Source organism: Emydura macquarii, unplaced genomic scaffold (genome assembly GCF_026122565.2).
Source record: "Emydura macquarii macquarii isolate MOO-44397 ecotype Brisbane River unplaced genomic scaffold, CSIRO-AGI_Emac_v2 contig_2452, whole genome shotgun sequence".
In the NCBI taxonomy this organism is placed as follows: Eukaryota; Metazoa; Chordata; order Testudines; family Chelidae; genus Emydura; species Emydura macquarii.
The window spans coordinates 1,489,039-1,514,903 of record NW_027132589.1 but is presented as its reverse complement, the minus strand read 5'-3'; the positions used below and the strand labels follow the sequence as shown (position 1 = coordinate 1,514,903).

General features: G+C 37.5%; 1 protein-coding gene across 2 annotated transcripts in view; it reads right to left on the bottom strand.

Moving 5' to 3' along the window:
- EXOC2 (exocyst complex component 2) overlaps positions 1-25,865 on the bottom strand; it is a 188,623-nt gene that overhangs the window by 156,876 nt on the left and 5,882 nt on the right. For both annotated transcript variants that reach the window (XM_067562594.1, XM_067562595.1), the window contains exons 2-4: positions 8,860-9,016; positions 3,868-4,044; positions 2,204-2,330 (exon numbers count right to left, since the gene is read on the bottom strand). In XM_067562594.1, the coding sequence (XP_067418695.1) occupies positions 2,204-2,330; positions 3,868-4,044; positions 8,860-8,977 (422 nt within the window). In that variant the 5' untranslated portion in view covers positions 8,978-9,016. The remainder of the gene's footprint in view (positions 1-2,203; positions 2,331-3,867; positions 4,045-8,859; positions 9,017-25,865) is intronic.

Here is a 25,865-nt window from a genome sequence, read left to right as displayed (position 1 = left end):
GTTTACACCACTTTCACTTGGATTCCAAAGCCTACTAAAGTTTATCATTAGAAAGTTTTACGCATATAGCTAGTTGGTCTAAATTTTCCCTTTTTTAATTTCATCTCATTAATCCTAATTGCACCACCTCTCCTTCCTCAATGGTTATGCAATTCCCATATTTACAGACTTGTGTCCCCTTTTAATCAATATTTAGCTAAAATATACCTATATAACTTTTAAAATAATCTTATAAACCAATCTTTTCAGTCTCTCAAGCAATTTTGTTGTCCTCTGAACTTCCTCCAATTTGTAAAAATAAATGCATAAAAATCCAAAAAACTATGTAGTTAGAGGTGTTCAATATTAACCACAGAATATTCCAGTTATGGTCATGGTTACCACCTCCCTGTTGTGTCATGGGATATCTCAGCACATACAGCCCAAAATTGCACTGGTCATTTTTACTTAGATCTCACTACAAATTTATTTTGAACTCTCTCTCCTCTGTCACACCTAAAGATAAGTTTTTTACAGCATTATTACTTTCCGGATTTCTCCTCCCCATTACATATCTGTGTTTGGTATCATAATTTTCCAGATGTACCTTGCATTTTTCTAAGAGAATTCACCACTTGTTATTTTCTGCCCAGATTTTTTTTAGATCTTTTCAAAACCTTTTGTATTATTTCCTTTTACCACTCCCTATACATTAGTCACTGCACATTTTATAACATTACTATTTCTGCACAATTAAAAAAGATATTAAGTAAGACTCATCTGTACTCTTCTAGTCTCCTCTTTCAATTTAACAAATATTAAATTAAATTCTTTGTTTACACACTCTTCAGATAATTGTCAATCTGTGTGACAGTGCTCATAGCCAAGCTGATCTGAATTCATTCTGACAGTAAGGTTCTGAGACTGTTTCTGAAGGTTTATCAAAATAAAGCCAATCTTAAAAATAACTAAATCATGAGCAATAAGCAGCATGGGTTATTAAGACTAGATCTTGCCGGACAAACATTTTTTTGTATGCAATTACAAAAACAACAGATGAAGGGAAAGCAGACAACATAATATATTTGGATTTTCTAGACATTTCATGATTTCTCTCTCAATATTTTACTAGGAACGGGATTCAGACTTTGAGAAAACAGTAATTGCCAGGATTTAGGGTAGCAAGAATTCAAGTATTTTACAGAAATAATTGTGGAAATTAAGATATTCAAACTTGAATTATAATAATTATCTAACAGAAGATTTTATCTACTGTGGCAAGAAAAAAAGAACAATATCCTAATTAAATCCCAAAGGTAAACATAATTATGATGACCATTTAAAAAAGGACATCAAATCTGAGGGGCCAAACATTAGACCTTTCAGTTCTCTTTATTCATATGTGTGCATCATGCTGCCCCATACTTGTGAAATAACTCATATCCTCCGCTACTCTGATGAACAGAACTGAGAAATCATGCATGTATTCCTGATCACAAACAGGACATGTGCTCCAGATAGAATGGGTCCCACAGCAAAATAGTCTAATTTTAAACAGCCTTTGTTTTTGGAAGGGCTGATTGCTTACTCCAGAGGGACTTTATTTCTAAATGCTATTTTTGGGGCCTATTATATGTTTTGGGCGCTAGTGGTGTCCCTTTAAAGCCCTATGATAAACTTACTCACTTATTATTAACCTTCTATTACAGAACAATTTTATAAAGTCTACAATATTTAGGAACAAAAGCCAAGAGGTTTGTGGTTAGAAAACCAATATTAACATTTCAATAAAAGTAAACTAGTTGATGCATACATAAGATATCTTTTACACTGCAATACTAGCAAGAGACAGCTATCTAAACGGGCTTAAAAGCCCCACAGAACTCAGACACAACACAGAGTTCTATAACTGCAACGTATAAACCCTCAGACCCTAAGGTTATTTGCCAATCCCAGAAATATAAACAACACAAGGTTCAATTAACTAGGCTCTCAAATTATATGAAGTTCTAATCAATCACGAAATAATATACACAAAAATTAGGATTATCAAACACAACAGCGTGTGCTAGCAACAGTCTATTGAATACTAGGTACTGTGCCATCAGCTAATTGAATTTTCTTGTCTTTCCTCACCACCTAAACTGTTAAACTTTTCTGGAATTCATATAGTGATGTAGAGAGAAAAACCACTAAAAGTGGATTAAAGGCATTTTGTACTTACTTGTCTATCTCAATACCAAGCGGATTAGCTGGACGTAGAGACAAGGGGGGAATCCCTTTGTTCCTGTCAGTGCGCATGTCATAATAGTTCATTTCATCAACCCAGACAGCAGACTGATCCAAGATACCTAGAGAAAACAAAGCACATATCCTTAAAACAACAAAGGCTGTCCAGCACCATCAACTTTGGGCACACTGAATTAATTTGAAAAAGCCTGAAAAATATAAAATGCATGCCTAGCTAATATTTTGGAAGATACAGAGCAAAACAACCTGGATACAATTATGCTAAATTATTTGCTTAGAGTAGCTGGAAAGGTATCAATGGCAGGGCATCACACCTTCCATCTCACAGACAGCACTGTTCTGTTTAAGATACAGAGTACCAATATGGACAAGTTAACAGGAAATAATAAAAATAGCATTTTTATAGCATTTATCATTTTCCAAGCTTTTACTCACCACCTCCAACTGTCACCTGCCACTTTAAAAATGACAGCAGTTAATGTGCTAGTCTCTCTTTTCACAGATTTTGGGGAAGATTCCTCCTTTTTCACCAATCAGACAGAACAAAAGTCAACTCTGGACAAGCCCCTTAACTAGTAATTCCTCCATCACGTGGGAGTCCTCAGTGAGTATAAAGCAGGGAGAATTGGCTTCCTCCCCACAGCTCCTGCACAGGGAGTATGTCAAGGTCATGGTTCAGGGAAAGGAAGGCAGGACATGGCTGCTGCAATCTGCACCTGGGGCCTGGCACAGAATCAAGGACTTTTAATCAGTTTCCTGATGGTCCCCTTCTCCGATGAACCCAGCTGAAGCTGGACACAGCAGAGAATCTGGCCCTCAGTCTTTTGCAGTTTGGCAAACCATGGATTTCCTCTTCTCCTTCCCCAAGAGTTTTTAATAAAGCTTGAAATATTAACATTTGGACTGTAAAACATTAGAACAGCTCTGGTAAAAGTATGTGTTATTTAACTGCCATTGGAACCATAGAGGGAAACAAGAACTTGAACTATTGATTTGGTGTAGGCGCCTACATAAACAGTGCCTATTCTTAATGAGCTAATCTGAATTATAAACATTTAGAATCCAAAGGACATTTTTGACAGGATTGCAAATGAAATCTGGGGCTAGACTACTTGACAACACTATTCATTATTAAACAGAACACTAGAAATATTTCAAAAAGGTCTTTATTGTCTTAGTTGATTTGCTAATGTTGCTTAATTGTAACAGCATCCAACATTCAACTCCTTTAAAAGGGTAATGGTCAGATGGAGCTTTAAGTGTTCAGGGGGTCCTTTTGTGTCTTTTACTGATTCATTAGGCTTAATAGCTCATTAAAGAACTTGATTCCTGGGACTATCTTTTAATATCAATATGCATTCTAAAGGATAAGGAAGTGTGAAGGAAATTAAAGAGTTTCCGCTTTCAGAAAAACAGGTGTAATTTTCAATGATTCAATGACCAAAAGGCAGATTTCAACCCAAAATGTGTATTATTTGTATATATTTTGCAAGTACTAAACAAGTAAAGAGTGACTCAGAAACAACTGTCAGTGGGTTAAAATTTTACAAATACATTTTATTTATAAAACAAAAAGCATCAATGGTCAGTTTTAATTATTTAGCAAAAATAATTATAAGTTTGAATGAGGCAAAATACCTATTTTCTCAGGTTTCAGGAGTTTGAAAGAAACAGTCGAAGTTCCTCTGCCACCTGATTTTGTAGTGACAATAATGTCCCCCATATCATTTTTAGCTTGTCCCACTCGACACACTATTTTACTGGCAGACATCCATTCAGCAGTCAGCAGACAGTTGTGTCCGCAGATTGTTAAACCTGGAAATCGAAGACGTACTATGAATAAAACTGAAGAAATAAAGACTGTCATAGAATAACTATTTTTCTGTTTATCTAGACACGTTATACATAAACAAAAAATGAATTCCATCAACTCTGTTTTTTTATAATCTAGATGGATAATATTGGTGTTTATTTTTAAGCATTTATTTTCTATTTTTTATCCATTTAAACTTTCCTGGTTGTAGGAAATTATGTCAAAATATACAGAGTAAATATCCTAAATCAACAAACCATACCCATTTACTATTCATTGAATCATTCACTAATCCATTTTTAACAAGCCTAAATCTAAAATCTAAATCACTGGACTTTGACTCTAATAAATTCTCAAGCAGCATTTTTCTTACTTTGCCTATCTTTACATTTTTATTACTATCAATGGAAATATTTTTTTGTGGGTTTGTATATATACAGTGAAATCAATGTTTACTGACATTTACTGATAAAAATCTAATCCTTCCAAGCTTAGTTATAGACACTTGAAGTGCTTTATTAATATGCAACTCTTCTATAGCACTTTGAAGATCCAGAACAGCAAGGAAATCATAGGTATATATTTCAAAAGTGCATAGATTGCTTAAAAGCCCAAGTCTTATTGATTTTCAATGGGTTTGTAGGCATTTTTGAAAATAGGACTTAAGCTCTTAATCATTTAGGTGCTTTTGAAGCTATTTCCTCCTGCATACTAAGTATATTGCTGATCTTCCCTTATATCTTCAAAACACTGCACAAATATTAATTATTCAGAATTCATTGATAGATGAAATTGGCATCAAAATTTTTACAAAAAGTTGTGCAAAATTTTTCACCAATTTACTTCACATGATTTTGCACACCTGGAAAATTGCAGAATTACTCACTGGAAATCATGTTTGTTCTAATGTATGTTTTCATGGAAGTTTTGTGGACATGCAAATAGGAAGATTTGGTGAAAAAAAGTATTTCAGTACAATTATTTTGCCCAACTCTAGCTCTCTTAATAGCACATATACATTCTGTGAGGGCTGGAAGGAGGAGTAAATTATGACAGCTTAGACTTGCTCCTGACTTTGGCACTGAGACTCCATTCAGCTACATACTTTCTCCCCGCTGTAAGAACAAATGAATATGTAATGCCAATCCATTTTTTTTTATTCATCCCTCCAAGTAGCCAAGATCCCAGCTTTGCCAGTCTATTTGCACAGAGCTAACCATGGGGCCTGACACATGCCAGGCAAAAAGAGAGTCAAACTTGTGGCTTCTATAGGAGCCACATACAAGACCTCAGATAGCTTCATGTGGAATATTACTAGAAGCTATGGGATACCAGACAAGCTGATCAACATAATAAGGGAATTTATATGATGGAGACAGATGAACAGTAAAGTCGGATATAGGCCTAGGTCAGCGGTTCGATATTGTGACTGGAGTTGGATAAGATTCTGTGTTATTTAACAATCCTCTTTGCATTAGCAACAGAGTGAGTGATGAAGAGGGCAACAAAAGGCACTATGGATAGTGGAAAATAAGTTAGCAGAGATGAGTTACATGATCTTGACTTTGCTAATGCAAATACTTTTACTTTTACTAAATATGCTTACTTTTACTAAGTATTTTTTAGTTTTTACTTTTACTAAGCATGATGTGGAATGGAATGATTACCCTTACATCAGATGTAGAACAGGAAGCAGCAAAAATTGGATTGACAGTAAAAGCAGGGAAAACCAAAGTTATGAAGGTAAGAAACTGGACAATGGATGCAAAGGTGTATGTGGCTGGAAAATAAACTGAACAGGTAGAAGAGTTCTGCTACTTGGGGAGTGTGATAACATTTGAAGGTGACTGTGAAAGATATTAATACAAGATTAGGAAAAGCAAACATCACTTTTGGAAGGATGAATAACATCTGGTCAAACAGGTCTTCAATCAAACTAAACCATGACTATACCATGAGACTGTACTGAGCTCCCTACTGTACAGAACACAATTGTTAACACAAAGAGATCAATGGGCAGCCTCAACAGTTGGCTGAGGAAGATGCTACACATTTCACATATTACACATTTGTGGAAAGACAAAACAACAAATGCAAGAGTAAGGAAGCTGACAGAGCAGGTCATGTCAGAAAATATCAAGAACAAAAAAAAGGCTCAGGTGGTTTGGATATGTTCAACATACGGAAGATGGGAGACATGTTAAGCAAGCACTGAATTGGGCATCTAAAGGAAGAAGGAGAAAGTGAGGAAGGCCAAGGAAGAACTGGCTGAAGACAATGACATACTATACCGAATACACTGGCATCACCTGAAGTACCACAAAACCAGTGAGTGACCGTAATTAACAGAGGAACAGAACTCCCCGATGTGGCAGTGGTACACAAGGAACTAAGGTCTAAGGCAAAGGTGACCAGCAGAGAAATAAACCTGGTCTCTGTGCAGTTGCTGTGGTGTTGTTTGTGGGGAGGGTGTGGTTGCTCCTTTGTGATAAATTAACAGGGTCTGAAAAGATTTTTCTCAAAACAAAGAATGGTTTTATGTTTTTGTTTTAACTTCAGAATGTATGAAATAACAAATCTTGTCTTTTCTGAGTTTTGCTCATGGATTTTTTGAAGAACAAAAGAAAGAGGGAAGCTTTTCTCAGCCCCAATTCAAAAGGTGGGAATTGAATCTTTAACAAAGAGAGCTTTTTCCCAAGTGTTTGAGAGGACTTTGAATTAAGCAGATGCTTTAAAAAAAAAAAAAAAAAAAAAAAAAAAAAAAAAAAAAAAAAGAAATCAGACTTTGAAACCTGGGCAACTGAAAGGGAAAGTGATTTTTAGTCACTGTTTAAAGACTCTTGTCTTATGATATAATTGCCACTTGTTGTCAGGTGTACATAAAGTTCCCACAAAACCAGGGTAGACAACACCTGATTTTTCTAGTGTAAAGATTTGGGGGGGGGGGCAGGGAGGGAGGCAGCCTTTTATTTAAAAAAAAAATCAAAAAAAAATCATAACATACCATTCAGAATGTCTTTACACATCAAAAGAAGCAAAAAAAAAACAAACCCCACCCTTCTTCCTCCTTTGTGGGTCACTTTTAAGGTTCACTCAATAAGGTTCATTTAATTACTATTTAATTTAACTTAATGGAATAATTTACTTTTGGATTTTCACTAAAAGGTGCAGGAAATGTTTATACTTGTGCAAAATCTTTTGAAGATTTCCATATTATTTAGGAGTTTCTTTCCTGTCTTCAGTTTTATTTCTTAAATAAATATTTCTATTCATGGAACATGATACTTAAGAGGTCCACTAACTTAATAATTAGCTACGATCAGCTTGACATCACAGAATAATAAATGACATGGAATTGTAATGTATGTACTCTTCATTAATGTTTTGCATACCACACTAAACATAATAATGGCACATCGCTAAAACTTTCAAACTGAATAAGGATCTCCCTCAAAACGTATTTAAACCAGAAACAAACTTTGTTCCCAAATGAGAGAACCTTCCTATAAATGAAAAGAATTTTCTTAAATTTTCTGCAAGTGTATTTAAAGATCCATACATTTCAACAATGCAAAGGACTTACAACTAGGTTAGCTTTAACAGAAAGAAGCAAAAAAAGCATTTTCTTTTTCCTCATATATGTGGTACTCAGTTTATTCCCAAACATATAATATTTTCCACTTTTTATTTAATTGTAATGCTTTTTGGCAGCAGGTAGTAAAGAAAGTTTAACTGAAGTTTATAAAAACATTAGGACTGAATCCGACAAAGACTTACAAGTATAAGTACTCCCATTGTGCGTAACTCTTCGCAAGATTGGGACATTAGGGTATGTCTATGCTGTGATCAAAAACCCAAGGCACTGAGTCTCAGAGCTCAGGTCAGCTGACATGGGATCATGGAACTCAGGCTGTGGGCCTAAAAATAGCAGGGCAGATGTTTTGGCTCAGGATAAAGCCTAGGCTCAGAGACCCTCCCCCCTCGTGGGGTCTCAGAGCCTGGACTCCAGTCCAAGCCCGAACTTCAACCTGCCAATTTTAGAGCCCCGCCCCCCCCACAATCCTAAGCCCCACAAGCACAAGTCAGCTGATCCAGGCCAGCCAGTTGTGCAGATATACCTTTAGACACTTATCAGAATATTCTCAGTGTTAAATAAGCTAAGATAAAAATTACAATGACTTTCAACTCTCAAACCTCAAGACGTAACATGATTATTAGCAAAGATTTGAAAGACTTCTTTACATTGTAAAGTAATGCACAGTTGCCCGGGTGTATTATTGGAGGTTTTGTGGTGTGTTATTGAGTGACTCAGGTGGCAACCCAGAATTCAGGTGAACTGGAATGTTAAAAAATACAACAAAAATTGTGTATGTATAGTGCCTTTTACCTAAATATCTCAAAGGAGTTTTTGTTTTGTGTTTTTAAACAAATATTTACTAAGCTTCAACATCCTGGTCAGAGTAGGAAAACGTTATTATACCCTTTTTTTAGATGGTAAACTGAAACACAGAAAAGTTATACAATTTGAACACATCCACAAATGTCACTGGCAGAGTCAGGAAAAGAACTCGGGCATTCTATTTTACAGTCATGGGGTAAAATCCTGGTTTCATAGAAATCAAGGGCAAAAACTCTTATTGACTTCACAATGGCCAGAATTTCACTCATGGACTGTAACCACATGACAAACTACCTCTTACATAAGTAATAAGGTATGCATATATTTAATGTGTACATTACCCATTCAACATCTGTCACCAACCAGTTTCTTGCGATCAAAAAATGGGGACTGCACCAAACCATTTTTCTGAATTTACCTATGAGGTCTGTTGGCCCAGTTCCTAAGTTTTCTCCTCTAATTGTGACTTTTGTCCATGAGATGCCTTCATTCGGAGAGATACCAGTTACAAGAGGCGGCTGGCGTGATCGAGACATATTTCCCTTCTGTGTTTCGAAATCCAGTTACTCAACAATCTGTTTAATAAAGAACAATAATTAAATAAATACAATATGTAAGTATTTATAAAATAATTATACCAAAACTAAAAAAATTAAAATAGTAAAACTAAATGTTTTTATAAACAACAGATAGTTTTCACCACACATTTTATATTAATTAGTAGATGTCCTTGCACTTAAACGTACATGCATTCTCTAACTCCAGTTCTGAATTATAAGTAAGAAAAGTAATAGAAGAAAAAGATACACGAGAAACAAAACCATTAACATTCATAACGGTAAATCAGAACACACATGTATAGGGTTATAGTAGTCAGAATTAGGAAAAATCTACTCAGTCAAGTCCATCCTCGGCTTAGATCAGAAAGTATGGTAGTACACACACATGCACATACACCTCACCCCACTTCCTGGGGAGGGGAAGGTTGCCCAGGAGTGGCTTAGAGTTTTTCCAAAATGGGAACTATTCTTATTCTGAAAGTAAGAAACAGTTCCAAATACCGACATAAAGGAGAAATCTTTGTCATCAACAACCTAAAAACAATCCCACCAGGCCCAGGACAATACACCCTTTGAATATGCATTTGAACAGCATGTTAAAATTATTTGAGAACCATTTCCAGAAGAGTGTCATTTTGCATTTCAAATCAGGAGGCTGCCTGAATTATGTCCGTTATCTCAGCAGTCAAACACTACTAAAACTCCTGTGTCATGCAGCTCATACTTAATCCATGATTAATTCTGATACTAAACTTCTTGTTGTTTACTATTAAGTTTACTTTGTTCACCTCTGCAAGCCAAAAAGCAGACATTCATGGCTTGAAGCAACATTAACTCTCATTAGGTTCTTTCTGCAGCTGCTGGATAGTGATTAAGCCCAAAAAAGCAAATAGGTCCTGTCGTAACTTCAACAGTAGAGAAAAGGGGAAGCACAGCTGGACTGAGGGACAACCATTCACATATGATGACTCCTGCCTCCATGGATATAGGGATCACTTCATCTATTCTGTGACCCCCTAATCTTTCCAGATGGGACAATTTTTTTTAAAACTCTGAGGGGGAACCTCACAGCATTTGGTCACCTCTTGATTCCTCCTCCAGTTTCTCTAATGGAGAAGGTGATCTGGCATCTTGTATTTATAATAGGAACTTATCTGGCCTAGGAAAAGCGATAACCAAATATGCCACCTGAAAAAATGTTTCAGCAAAACTTAAAATATATGCTAATAAGAATCTGATCAGATGTGATCCATGTCAAATGGCTTCTGAGTAGGCCAAAATATACTGGTTTAATGATAATATATTATGAAAGTAACAAAAGCACACGTACAATACAAAAGTCAAGCCTGGTGGCTGTACACAATGAATTAAGGCTACCTGTGCAACCTTAATTCAGCCCCCTTCTGCGTATGCATTATGATAGAGTCTTTAATTATAGGATCAGAGACTATTTTTTCGATGGGATTCTTACATCATTCAATGCAAAGATGGACAGCGCTCACTTAATGAGCATCTATTCAATATCTTGTTTTCCCTTCATTGTTGAATGCGCGGCCCCCACACCGTGCTTACGACACGCTATACAAATCCTACTCTGAAGACAGAATTATCCATTTCCTCAAGACCTTTTCTATGATGTTCATCACTACTGTACCTGAGTGATTCATAAACATTAAATAACTTTCACAACACCCATCTGAGATAAGCGGGTATTATCATTTCCATTTTAAAGTTGGAGAACAAAGACACAGAGATTATGGTCAAAGCTATCCACTAATTTTGGGGTCCAATTTGAGATGACTAGAACCTGATTTTTCAGAGTACTTTGAACATATAAAATGCTATATAATACTAAGTACAGCTCCCATTGAACACTCCACACTTCGTCAGATCAGACCCCCAGCGTCTCAACTCTGGCACCCAGAAAATGAGAAATACCAAATCGGTGACCACCCATGAAAAGTTTAGTTAAGTGACTTGTCCAGTATCACATAATGACTCTATGGCAGATACAGGGATAGAATCCAATTCTCCAGGGCAGTAATCAACTGCCTTAACCATGATACCACCTTTTTCTTTTTGCACCCCATTCACTACACACCACCCAGTTTCTGCAACAAGGGAAGCAAGGTCCTACAGACAAGTCTCCTTCACTACACAACCCTGTTTAATCCCCAAAGCAGGCCCATCCTGTGAAGTGAATGAGGCAGGGGATCTGTGGAAAAAATACTATGTAATCATGGAATAGAAACTGTATCATAATGCTTATGCACAAAGGGACCGAATTAAATTAAATGTATAATCTTAATTCTGGTATTTCCTAGCTTTTGAGGGCTTTATGTTGCAACCTTAATAATGTTCTTTAACACAAATTTTTAGTGTTTAATTTCTTACATTTTTAAAAGAGTAAACTGAAAAAACACAAATTCTATCATTTGACTTCATATTGACACCCACATGGATCAGCTTGGAACCCTTTAGATCCACCACACAGACCTCTGTCATGTGAGGTAGTGGACTGAGAGCAGCAGAATGTAGTCATCCTCTGTGGACCAGAACTAGAGGTGGGAAGAGAACATTTTGTCAGAGGATTACATAGTTATTTGTTGTCAGCAGTGGAATGCCGAGACTCTGGAATCTTGTGTGCCATTCCAGGCTCTAGAGGGGAGCGTGAAGGGGCACAGACTCCTCTGCCTGTTCCCCCTTAGTTTGATCTCTTTTGCTCCATCCCTTCCAAACTGTCCCTGTCCTAGTCCCCTTCTCCACTCTTAGCCTCCACTCCTCAGACTTCTCATCCAAAATCCCACTGCCAGTTTCCTTGCCCAGCAAGTTCTAGTCTCACCCTTCCCAACTCCCTATCCGAGGCTTCCCCCCAGTCCCAGTCTCCTAGGCCAGCAATTCCCAGCACCCACCCCTTCATATCCATTTCCTCAGGCTCCAAAGCTATCCCATCTCAGTTTCCTCTACCCAATCATCCAATGTCTTTCTTCCCCACTTTGGCCTCCATTCACCTCCTCTGCACTATTTCAGTGTGTGTCACCCCTACCCCCGCAGCTCTTTGTCCTAGTGTCTTTGCCCAAAAAGTCCCCAGTCTCCTCTCACACCTGGCTCTCTTTCATATTTATCTCCTCATTCTCCCACCCCACTGGTTCTCAATCCCAGTCTTCTTGCCTAGCCATTCCCACTACAATTCAAACTCCCTACCCATCCCCCATCCTCCAGTTCCTATCTTCCATCCCCAAGTGCATTGTTTGACTCTATTCCCGTTCAGTCCACCTCCTGGTCCAGCTCTTGTCCCCTCTGCATTCCATTCAGGCAGCTTCCTCTTCTACAATGCCTGGGCATCAACAGAAGAGGGCATTGAGAGCACCGTATAGACAGGCTCCTTGCTCTCAGCTAGGAAGTGCAGTTGCAGTGAAAGACCTGCTGACCCAAATTGCAGCATGCTCATTGAGGACAGAATCTTCAAGGAATTAAATTGCTAAGCTGTAGCAATTCTGAGCATGTGCAAACTATAATTTTTCAAAGACTTACAATTTGTCCAAATTTGGGTGGATTTTCACAGTGACAGCAAAAAGCACATCCCCTGACAACAGAGCAATTTTCCTGCCAAATTTCAAATCCCTGCACCACAGAGTAGCAAGAAATTCTCAACAAAATGGTTGTGAAAATGTTTATTAACATGGGCAAAACAATGTATTTTTTCACTAGCCTCATTCTCAGAAGTGGCTGAAAAGTTTTGAATAACATTTTCCAAAAAACTCAGCCTGAGGCAGACATAAGATATATTCATAATTTCAGCCCAAATGGTTACAATTTTGCAAACTTATAACCAAGTGAAAATATGGTCTTATAATGTGAGATGTAGAGCAATCTTTACAATAGGAGGTGCTCCCAGCTCCACCTATAATAAATAAGATGTTCAAACACTAAGTATATGCTTATCCTTCCTGACAAGATTTTTGCCTATTGGCAAGTTTAAAAATTCCAGTAACATAAGAAACCTTGACTGTATTTCCTACGTGGACCAAAGGTAGCAGTTATCATAGGCCCAGATTCAACCCTTCCTTTGGGAACAGGTTCAGGAAGAAGAAATCTCTGGGAGTATTCCCTTGTGGTCAGCACACAATATTATCTGTTGAGGACATGGAGTTCCTTCCTCCCAAAAGCTGTCTTTGAAGCCCACTCTGAAACTTGAAGGATAACACGGCCACCTGTGAACAGGTTGTGCGTCTCTGGTCCCTGACAGACTCCATGCCCCTTCTCAGACCCAGAGTTTGATGGCTCCACTACAGACCCATGGAGATTTTCCCAGGATCTAATAAATCATTGAAATGTAGGGCTGGAAGAGATCTTGAAAGGTCACCTAGTCCAGCTCCCTGTGCTGAGACAGGATAGAAGAGATCTTACAGCCTAGGACTGTATTATTCTTTGAATAATTTCCACAAGGCCAGAAGGACAATAATGTGCATTCCCCAGTAGCTTGCCCACCTAGTCTCTACCCCCTCCATCAGTTTGGAGAGACCTTCACAGAAAGCAGAGGGGTATGACAGTGTCATGGAAATAGCTAAGCACCCCGTTTCTACAGGAAATGGAAGACAGATGCATGGATCTGAGTGAGATGATCTGGACCTCTATATTTGTTGGACAAATTTTGTAGAGATTTATATAGAATTTTAAATCAATGAATAAAACACAGGTCAATCTTGTAAGCCTCACTTGCAATGTGGGGAAAATCTCTAGAAGACAAAATGAAACAGAAGAAACCTATTTTATTATTGGTTGATTTTTCTTCACCAGAAAATTGTTCAGTTTCTTTTCACTTGGGGTAGTGCATCTTTCAAAATATCTGGGTTTACTGATAATGTGTTTGAATTAAGACTAAACTCAGAAGTAATATTAAAACATATTTTGTTGGATTTCAGAAACTAGCACTTGATCTCTTTCCATGATGAGCTGAACATATGTAATAAAAATGTTGAGCCTCCTAAAGTCTAATAGTTCTTCTAAAATATTTCTGTATTTACTGCAGAACTGCTTTAAAAAATCCTTCACTGGAATAGGGAGCCTGAAGTAAATCTCAAAATGTTACAGCTGGACTATAGCATTCAGATTTTTTATTTATAGTAATTGGCTTCATTATTTCACTGAATAGGTAAAGGAATGCTATATATAGCCTCCTAGCTACAAAGATTGAACAAGAGCTTGGGGCCATTCCACTAAAGAAGGTCTGTTCTGTATTCAGATGTATAATATTAAACAGAGAGCAGAAGAGGGAGAGAGAAAAAGCAAGCGTGAGAGAAAGTACTCAGTGTTTAGAGTGCTCACACCAAGAAATAGGAAGATGCAGAACTCTATGGTTTTGTTAACACTGGTATTGAATGGGCAACATAAAATAAAATGTTAAACAGTATTCTTCAAGGATCCCAACCGCTGCACAGGCATCTACTAAAAATACCACATACAACATAATAATCAATTTTCCAAATCTCTATAAATAGTAGTTATCATTGCAGGTAAACTTGACTCGTGAAAATAAAGAAATTTATTCTCTCCATTTTGCTGCCTTGGGCTTACATAGTGCATTTCTAATTTATGTTTTTACTAGAAAGTAGATTCTGGTTTTACTTCCCATCCCCTCACTTTCAGTGAGTATTTACCAAAATACCCAATACCTACCTGACTATTATAGTCTGCACTGACATGTGCACTTTTATTTTCTAATTGATTCCTTCTGCAAATGAAGAGGTCATATTTCTAGGATGGATGAAGTGATAATCAAGTAGAAAAAGGTAAGTGACAGTTTTTAAAAAGGGAATTAAAGGAAGGCGACACAATGGATTGTCAGAAATTAACAAAGAATATTTGCATTAATTAAAAAAAATATTTCCAGGCTTCCTAGCATTATTGCAAATGTAAAGACCTTCATATATAGGAATTTATAACACTGACCATTAATTTAACACTGAATGTATTTTTTGTCAGCATCTCCTCATGGGAAGACCCTTATTACATATATAGTCCAACTAAGTAAAGTAGTATAGCACATCTCAACGGGACACTGCTTTGTAAGAGTCCTCAGACATGGATTCAATTGCGAATCCCTAATATAGTCAAATCGGCACATGAAAAATACTAACAAAAAACCCAACTCAATGCAAATAATATTGTACATTAATCTTCAGTGTCAGAAATTTTGCACCCAAATTCAGTGGACAATGAAGTTCTAGCACAGCTGTATTTGAGACCTAAGTTGTTCTGTGTAAAATATTTCTATTTATCCATAAAACTAGTATAACAAGTGAGAGCAATGAAGTTTCCCCAACACGGCCCTCACAAAGTGTCTTTATTGTTACCTCTTCTACTAGCTAGAAGAAAAAGAAGATACAATAGTTCAGCCCATTTGGTTACTGGCATCCTTGTTAAGACTCTCAAGGGTGTTTTGTATGTATGATGTGAATACCTGTCCAGTAGGAACGATATTGATGTCACCCATTCATGTCACATAGATCAAAAAAACTATTAGCTAAAACTGATTTTAACTCAGAATTCACCCAAATTTGAAATACTGACCTACAGATAAAAGGAAAAAGATCAGTGGCAGGGTGGATTGTTTTAAATCGTGGCGATTTAAATCACCAAGAGAAAATCATTGATTTAAATCAAGTTTCCCACTTATACCTCTTCACATATTTTGTAAACAATGGTGCAAATCTGATCACTAAAACATGTTAATTCACAACTTAATACAGCATTTTACAACATCTAGGAGGGTATACTTTGTGTAATTTTTTAGATAACTTGATTTTTATTCATTTAGGAAATAGTACATAATACTCATTACCTGTGTCAAACTGCAGATGCAGCAGCAGTACATTAGGAATGATAAGAACTAAATCACACACACAAACCCAATAACACTTATATTTTATTAAACTAAATCGTAAATGTTACATAAATGTTTTACATTTGCAATTGCAGCAGTCTCCGGAGTTGCCGGCTGAAGGCTGTCAAATTTTTTTTTTTTTTTTTTTAATTTTCAAGTTTTAATAACTCTAACAGACAAGTCATAACAACATTAAATGTACGCTGTCCTTAAAACTTCTACAACTAGCTCTCATCTTCCCCACTCCCACTGTCATTCTTATTCATATACTGAAACAGAAAAATGAGTTTTCCTGCTTTTTTAACACACAGTCAATTTCTTAGTTTTGAGTGAATAATACCAAATGATGAAAATATTCTCTCTGTGCCTGCAGAGGAAGCTACTGCTGTGAAAAGTTGCCCTAGCAACTGAAGGAACTCTGTTTCAAGGTGCCTAGCTAGAGCATAGGGCTCAACGAGTAGTGATCACTGGCTCCATGTCTAGCTGGCAGCTGGTCACAAGCGGAGTGCCCCAGGGGTCGGTCCTGGGGCCAGTTTTGTTCAACATCTTCATTAATGATCTGGAGGATGGGGTAGATTGCACCCTCAGCAAGTTTTGTAGATGACACTAAGCTGGGGGGAATGGTAGATACTCCTGAAGGTAGGGATAGGATACAGAAGGACCTAAACAAACTGGAGGATTGGGCCAAAAGAAATCTGTTGAGGTTCAACAAGCACAAGTGCAGAGTCCTGCAATTAGGAAGGAAGAATCCCATGCACAGCTACAGACTGGGGACCAATGAGCTAGGCAGCAGTTCTGCAGAAAAGGACCTGGGGGTAACAGTGGATAAAAAACTGGATATGAGTCAGCAGTGTGCCCTAGTTGCCAAGAAGGCTAATAGCATATTGGGCTGCATTAGTAGGAGCATTGCCAGCAGATCACGGGAAGTGATTATTCCCCTCTATTCGGCATTGGTGAGGCTGCATTTGGAGTAGTGTGTCCAGTTTTGGGCCCCCCACTACAAAAAGGATGTGGACAAGTTGGAGAGAGTCCAGCAGAGGGCAACAAAAATGATTAGGGGGCTGGAGCACAAGACTTATGAGGGGAGGCTGAGGGAACTAGGCTTGTTTAGTCTGCAGAAGAGAAGAATGAGGGGGGATTTGATAGCAGCCTTTAACTACCTGAAAGGGGGTTCCAGGGAGGATGGAGCTAGGCTGGTCTCAGTGGTGGCAGATGACAGAACAAGGAGCAATGGTCTCAAGTTGCAGTGGGGGAGGTCTAGGTTGGACATTAGGAAAAAGTTTTTCACTAGGAGGGTGGTGAAGCACTGGAATGGGTTACCTAGGGAGGTGGTGGAATCTCCATCTTTAGGGGTTTTTAAGCTACAGCTTGACAAAACCCTCGCTGGGATTATTTAGCTGAGGTTAGTCCTGCTTTGAGCAGGGGTTGGACTAGACGACCTCCTGAGGTCCCTTCCAACTCTATGATTCCCACCAATTCAGGAGAGTGACTTTGTTCAAAACATCATCAGTAAACATGTACTGTTTAAATGGTTCCGCTCCAGCCCTGAAATTTACTATGACTGGCATAACTGAAGAGTAACTTTGAGATGCCCATGCCATGGAAGCATCATCTTCAGAAGTTAGACATTTACCTTTATATCTAGGGTCAAGAATATTTGCAAAAAAATGAGCTGGAGTTAGTGCTTGATCCATTCGCTTCTTTATTGCCTATTGTTTAACTTTCTGGTCAGGTATTTCTTTCTTCAATGTCTCTTGAAGTGCCTTCCAAATTTCAAAAGCATCAACAATGAAGCAACAATTTCTCTGAAGTTTGTTTAAGGCTATGGATATAGGCTTCAGTGTACTGAGCATATTATTTACATTACTCTTTAATCCAATGTTAGATACTTTGGATAAGACACTTCCATCTATTTTATCACGGTTTTCTTCACAAAGTTTTATGAGAATAGGCCAGTACTTAATAAACTGTTCAAAACAATCAACCAGGAATTTCTTCAAAATATTCCCAGATAGGGTCTCTCTTATGCCCAGAAGCCATGACAGTTTTTCTATGGCAAAAGTGTGGGGGAATATAGGAAGGTGTGTGTGTACTGAATAATGTCTTCCTTTTTTCTTTCCAGTCCTCTCCACTGTTCCTTTCTATCTGACTCCGTCCTTTGTCTCTCTGTCTTTAAGACAGTCTTAACTAACTCCTCTGCCTTGCTTGGCCCAGCTCCACCACCACATAAGCACTGAACAACAACGCTATCCAGCCTTTGTCTTTCTTTGCACATGTGACTTTAGTCTGCTGAGAAACAGAAACTGAAACAGAAACTGAAAGCCCAGAACTTTCAAGAAGCAAGGGCTGGTAGTTAGGCTGGACAGACTAGAGCCATTAATTCATTTTATGATACTGTAAGTGTAGGTTTAGCATACTTGTGATGAGATTTAATTGTAACTGTTATTTTTTAAATGAGAGAGAAATTTAGTATTTTATTGATGATTTAACAAAAAAATCTGATTTAAATTAAAAAAAATATTTTTTTTAAATTGTTGATTTTTATCCATCCTGATCACTGGTATCCCCAAAATGCTAATTTCTAATTTTCTATTTCCTTTAACTATTTTTTTTTAAATGTAAATTTGAAACTAAAACATAACTTTTATAATTCTAGGAAGCACATTAGGAAAAATACTAGATCATAACCAGTGTCCATACTTAGGATTATAATTATAAATGTATGCCCAAATAGGAAACTTGACAGAGTGTGGGAAGACTTTGCAAGATTTTTTGCTGAGGAGTTTCAATTTATTGAAAAAATTTCCTCAGGACTTCTTTTCTTTGTTTGAAATATTCCTCTATTGCAGTAGTTGTCTCTTTTTTGTATCTTGAGAAAATGAAGCCACAACAAAGGTGTCTTCCAAGTAATCTGATGAGCACATCAGTTGCTTGACTGCTTTCTAGGACTGTTTCCAGCTAAGTCTTTTTGGCATCATGTTGGCTGTCATAATTTTTGTTATGAAGTGCAACGAGCTGAGATGCATCCACTACAAAGCTATTAGAGACCTTGTAGCAAGATGAGCACAATCCTTTTCTCTTTAAATGAATTTCTCAAGTAAGCTTTCTGACCACACAAATATGGTTCTGGCAAATCATGTGGAAACTGCAGAGGCTATCAGGTCTGCTAAGAAGTCTTCAGAACTGCATCTCAAAGTGGCCTTCATTCATCTGGTTCTAGGCACGAGAAGTCACCCTCTAAAAAAGGGCCACTCTGTCTTTAACCAAAGTGACATGTGTCCAACAGACGGAGGAAGACCAGACCTGATTCACTTTTCTGAACAATGTAAAATTTCTATTTAACCTTTGAGACTGGATTGAGAATTCTGGTTCACTTTCTATGTATGACAAGCTGGATGGGCAAATAATGCAAGAGGATAAAGGAACTGCAGTTTTGTGAAGCAGGATATTGCTGACTACCCTGGAGGCGTTACCAGAATCTGAAATAATTAATGATAATTGTTCAAGACTTCAGGGTATCACATTGTCCACTGGATTCATATATGGACAAGGCTATCATGAGAATGAACTGCAGACATTAGGAAGCCAACACTGGAAGAAGAGGATTAACAACTAGATTTTTAGAAGTTCTGTCAATATAGAAATCCCTAGTTAAGGTGTCATAAAGATGACTTCCAGGCTTCTGAAGAAGTAAGGTCAGTTGGTTCTAATTACTGAAAACCCAATTAAATTAAAGTCCCCAGCACTTTGCAAGATGAAATTTCTCACAAGCAGTCAACCTGAAAGATTCCCTCTCAGATGGAGGAGTAAACTGAGGTCACAGTGCAGTGATGCAGTCATCCAGCAGAGGGAATCTAATTCAAAAGAGGAAATTAAAAATAAGCCTAATTCACCAGCATTTTTGTGGAACTAGCACAACCACCGTATGAGCTATGTGCATATTCATGAATATGACCCGTGCATATTCATGAATGTGTTTTAGTCACAAAATAGCTAAGGAAAAGATTTTAACATTCATAAAAATATTATTGCTCAACCAGTTCTGGTGCAGGGCACAGCAGGAATGCCCAGCATGGCAGGCTTCATTTTCCAGAGTATTCATCAGAGAATTAGTTCTGTTAACTGCCTTCTAAAATACAAGAAACTGCAAATTTGGAAGTGATGCATTAGGGACCCTTGCCCACTGATATCAGTTAGCAGTTACATGCTTTCAACAGAGGTATACTTTTGAAACACACTTTAAAAAATACACACCAAAAAACCTTAACAGATTCCATAAAGTGAAGTCTATCATACAGGTTAACTATGAAACACTTTTCTGCCAAACAAATCTAATGAATTTGCTTAATACAGAAAACTGCAAGTGTCTCTTGGAGAACACTGCAATACAACAACAGAGTCAATGAAGAAGCAGGGCAGATGACCCTGAGAGGGACAATGAGACAACTGACTAATAAGTTCCTTTGATTTTTTTATTCAAAACCACGGCAAACTAATGAAAACCACTACTGCAACTTTTTCTGTGCTTTATCTTCCTAGCAATATAAATTCAGACAGACAATCTACACAAACCAAGATTTAAAAGTAGCCAAAAGGCAACACAATGAAAATAACTGACATTTATTAACCCCTCTGGAGATCTTCAATGCCCTAGAATTTCCACAGCCTTCAACACTGCATCAATAATACAAAGTCTATTCCTGCAAGCCTGCCAGAAAAGACTGGGAAATGAATAAGCTAAACAATGCCGAAATTCCAAGTGATATTAAGAGTCCATGCATGTTTATTTATATAACAAAAGAAGACTTGTCAATTTAAACAAGAAATGCTCATGAATGTTATATTTTGCGGAAAAAAAAAACCTTCAAAACATCGCTAAGCTACTTATAATGAAAAGATGAACAAGTATAAAATAAAGGGTAACATTGCTGTTACATGGAAATAGTAAAGTCTCATTTGTCTTAGCTTATCATATCTGGCATGTTGAGTCAAGCCAACATTAACATTGACAAACATGTTAATTTATAGGACAAAGTCACACGCCAAAATCAATTTAGAATTTAAAAGTATACATTTGTGGAAAATGGGGGACAAATTATAGAAAAGAAAAATGTGATTTTGTACTAAATGACTTGATGTGATTGATGCCTTTGTCTCTTTTTAGAGGAACGTTTTGATCACTTGATCCAGTCAGCCATCAGGTCTATATGTTAGGCTTTTTAAATCTTTTTTAGGGTAGCCAAGTAACACCCATACAATAGCTTTGTTTTCAGTCACTGTACTTGTATATCTTAAAACGCTTGCTTTACTTAACCCAAAAAAAGATATATCTTCCTGGCCATATACCTTGACATAGTGAAAGCAAAATAATCATAGTATTCAGCAATGCCATTAACATTTCTGAGTCACAAGGGATTAGAAGGCTGGACCTGAAGCAGATGATGTGAAAGCACTTGGTAGAGGAGTTCAGTGCATATTTCAGACTGCACTGCAGCTGCAAAGGATTGACGCCGCTAATTGTGGAATCAAGCTCAGGAGAAACTCTGGGCATAGTTCCGGCATCCGAAATAAATTAAAGTAAACAGTGTTGCTCTCTCTCATCTACCCTGTTCGCAGCCTCTCTGCCGAGCTGAGACCACACACCCAGACCACACAGCACCAGCTGAACTCACTCGCACGCAACATCTAGAAGCTGTCACTCTGCTGAGGGATGAAGAGGAAAGAGGTGGGGGGACGGGAGTGTGTGTGTGTTTAAGAAAGCTGCTTGCCTTCTCCTCCTATCCTTGCAGCTGGCTTGTGAGTTGTGAGGTTTGGGGGAGGAAGAAAAGGAGAAAGAAGAAATCCATAAACCTCACTGAGAAAACATATCGGTCATGGCCTTTTGTAGTAATGACTTGCACTCCTCTTGTAGTAGTTTAGTAGCTGATGAAGGGCTAACATCAATTAACATCAATTAACCTTCTATCTATCATATGTCAAAAAAATCTTAGGCTAGTATCAAATACTAAATTGTAAATACTAAATGACTGCATTATGTACAACAGACCTACCTGGAGAACATGTGTCACGTATTTAAATAAAGTACTTGACATGTTTTACATTTGGAAAAAAAATTACCACAAAACAAACCCCATTAACTAAGGGCCAGATTATATTACTTTTCCTCAGGGCTTGTCCACACACAGAAGAGATGCATGGGTTTAAACTAAATCAGTTTCAAATCACAACTTTAGCTAAATCAACCCATTTGTGTTCTTAGACCAGGCCTCACTTTGAACAGCACTTTACACCACAAGCAGTCTCATTAAAGTCAATGGGACTACCTGTAACACAAGGTACCACTGAATGTAAGAGTATCACAATCTGGCCCAATGAGTTAAGGCTGCACAAGGGCATACCCCAACAACACAAACAACTTAAACCAAGGAAATTACCATTTCAGTGGTCATGATTAAAAAGTATTTTTGTTGGGACAGATTCTACCACTTTAGGAGATACCTTTTATTATTTTTTAAGTGCGGATACCACTAAAAATCAATATTATCTGCCAAAACAGAAGAAACTGAAGTAAGACCATTTAAAAAACAAATACCTTTCCACCCTGGGTACACTTCACTTTAATCAACTCCACCTCACCCATCCTCTACCTCCAACCACCATCCACACCACATATTCTTCCTCCCTCAAACTCACCAGCAAACATACAACCTTAACTTCACCCACACAATCCAACATCCCACATCCACTCAATCATACTTTCACCCTACCTCAATCATCTATTTGTCTAAATGACAACCTACATACTTCACCCATGCATTCAGCAAAATCAGCCACAAAAACAAAAGCTCATACTCTTACTTTCTTTCTACACTACAATAATTCATATATGACAAAACAAACTCTGTTTCATAAACCAGGGTTTTTGTTTTGTTTTTTTTAATGGTGGGGCAAATCATAACAAAACAAAACACTCATCAAGGTTTTATGAAATGCAACACAAAATATACTGCACAATTTACTTCATAAGCATGCTTAATCCTTAAGTTCATATTGTCCAAGATGTAAAGCTTGCAATTCTACAAATATTATACAAAAACACAATACATGAATCCCAGCCTATTAACTAGTTAGACTTTCCACTATTTTATATCTGCCCTTAAATACAAGGAGCACTTTCACCACTCCTAACCAATTATGACATTTCTACCAAATCAATCCAAATTTTCTTTAAAGAATGCTCTCTTGATGCTGAGCTGCTTGAGAGGAATCTTTTAAAACTGGTCAAATTCTGAATTCAAGTGTCCCATAATCTACTATTTCACTTCCACAAACTTCTACCATGTTGATGCCACAAACAGTGAAAAAACCTCATTCACAAACACAGAAAGGATTACCACCTCAAATCCAGGTTGTCACACTATTCCTGATGGTGTTTACATTTTACTTTAGAACAGTCTGTTTTCAATGGACTTTTAGTCCATTAAATCACTTGTTTCCTTCCCCTTCCCTTTAATTTGTGTGACTCAATGTGTCAAAATACATATACTTGATATTTGGCAATCCCTAAAAATACCAGTCACCCATTTGAAGTATTGATCAACAGCTTTGGCATTCACTAGTTAGATATATTTATATAGTAAATTTAATAACATGAGGACCAAAAATGACCAAGCCAGCCATATTGTCAGATACCTCACAAGCTTTCTATACATTTCCAGACTGTAGCAAATCAAACATTCCAAATTTAAGACTCCACCACTTCTTTCCAACATCCATTGAAAGTTTATTCCATCCACTAGTCTCCAATCACCAGTGAGACTTACCCATATATCCCCTTCAACTCAAGTCTTCTACACAGTTCTGTAACCTTCTTGCTGTTTCCTAATAAACTTAAGAGTCTTTACAAGAACGTTAACGTTCTCAATCTCTTTTCAACGTCTTAAATTAGTTAAAAGTTCTTATTCACAGAGTGAAATTAGAGCCTGACGTTTTGAGTATCAAAAAGCTTTCAAACATGTTTGTGTAAGTATGTTAAGAATGATACAGAAGTTCAAAAAGATGAACTAAATAAATCGCACTGGGTTGGGTTTTTGTTTGTTTGTTTTACTAGAGAAAAAAATAAAACATCAGAGGTTTTTCATAACCTTATGTATCTACATACACTCTTCTTCAGACAAACATTGTCATCATCATAAAATAACCACACCTGTACAATTAATATGGCTGGAGTTAAACCTTGTGTTTGTTGGTGAGGATGTAAGTGGTGAGGCTGATAAAGTGATGTTTGCAGCGTGGCATCATTGGTGACTTCCTTGGTTTTTACTGTTCGTATTGGTGGGAAATGCTCATGTACCACTTTGAGTTAAAGTATTTTGCAGTCTCCAATCTCCACATATGGCTCTCACCCAGCAAAATACTTAGGCATGTGCCTGACTTTAAGCACGAGTAGTCCCTATGCAACATGTACTTAAATGCTTTGCTGAATGTGGGCTTGTATGCACAGATATGCTTATGTTTCCCTGTTTTTAATACGGACACTCTTAATATTGGAGGTAGCCTGTGTGCTCCCAACCTATAGTCTGAATCTTCTATCTAAAAGCCTGCCTGTCTCTCATGTGGAGTAGTGTGGTTATGGAGAACTGAAGCCGTCTGTGAAGAATGAGAGTTCGTCACCTTCCATGATGATGAAAAGAAAATATGTTATGATAACAAAAGCATACCACCCTTCTTTAAAGCTCCTTACGCTTATTTGTCAAGAACATAATGTTCATTTTTGCAGCATGAAGCAATGTATAAACGTTGAGAACAGTTACCACACACACCTTACCAGACATTTGAAAATGTTCAATATAAAGTAGTTAGATAGATTTTTAAAGAGACTTTGCAAAAATTTTCTTGAAAATTCAGCGTGTCTGTATTCACTATTAGGTACTCACCCCTGGAAAGTTTTTGTTTCATTTAGAGATTTAACCTTTGTTTAAGGGGAAAGTCTAACCTTAACTTTGGAACTGCTATCAGCCTCTTCAGATACAGAGCACATTGTTTTACAGACTCTGTATCGTAAGGTCTGTGACAATCTCCTGAACACACTTCTAGAAGCCTATATATTGTTTTAGGCCCCAATACTGCAGTCAGAACAAGCGCCTGATACTGCAATCTGATCCAGGAAGGGGGGACTCCTGTATATGGCACAGAGCCCCATTGACTCTGGGGTTCTGCACACACACAAGGTCTAGCTATTGTTAAAAAGAGTTTAATTTATTCAGTTTCCTGCTGAAGATAATGCCTTCTTAGACACGTCCATGACTAGCCTAAAAATGTGTGTTTAAAAAAAAATATTTTCTCCAGCTTGGACTCAGAAAAACAATATACACTTCAAATTTAGTGGTGAAGAGGGTTTTTTGTTTGTTGTGTTACTGAGATGCAGTCTAGGATGTTAAGATTCCTTGGGTAAATTGAGCCTTTCCATTAATTATTAATTATTTCCATTAATTTCAGGAATTTGTAATCTAGGATTAAAAAGTGTGTCCGATCCCAAAAGACAGGTGGTTTTGCCTGTCTTTATCCAAAGAAATGTCCAAAGAAAAAACATTTAAATTTTTAATCACACTTACTTTGTATGATATTAAAATCACTGGCCAAGATCATTCCCCCACAATCAACATGTAGACAGAACTCTCCTTGGGCAGGCCTTCTCCCTCCCACAGCGCCATTTTGCTTTCACCGAGGAAGGCAATCCATGAGCCCACAATGCACACTGCAGGTAGGCAGTGAAGTAGGTGGGCCAGAACGGAGGGGGAAAGTGCGGATGGACCAGAGGCAAGGCTAGTGATGGATGAACATAATTTCTCTCAATAGCCACCAATTTATTTACAGATGGGTCAGCTAAGACCTGAAGTTCCTGACCTCCGAACAGATGACCCTGGGGATCCACTATATTTGGGAAAGGTGGGCACAATAGCCTTTTCTATGGGAAGA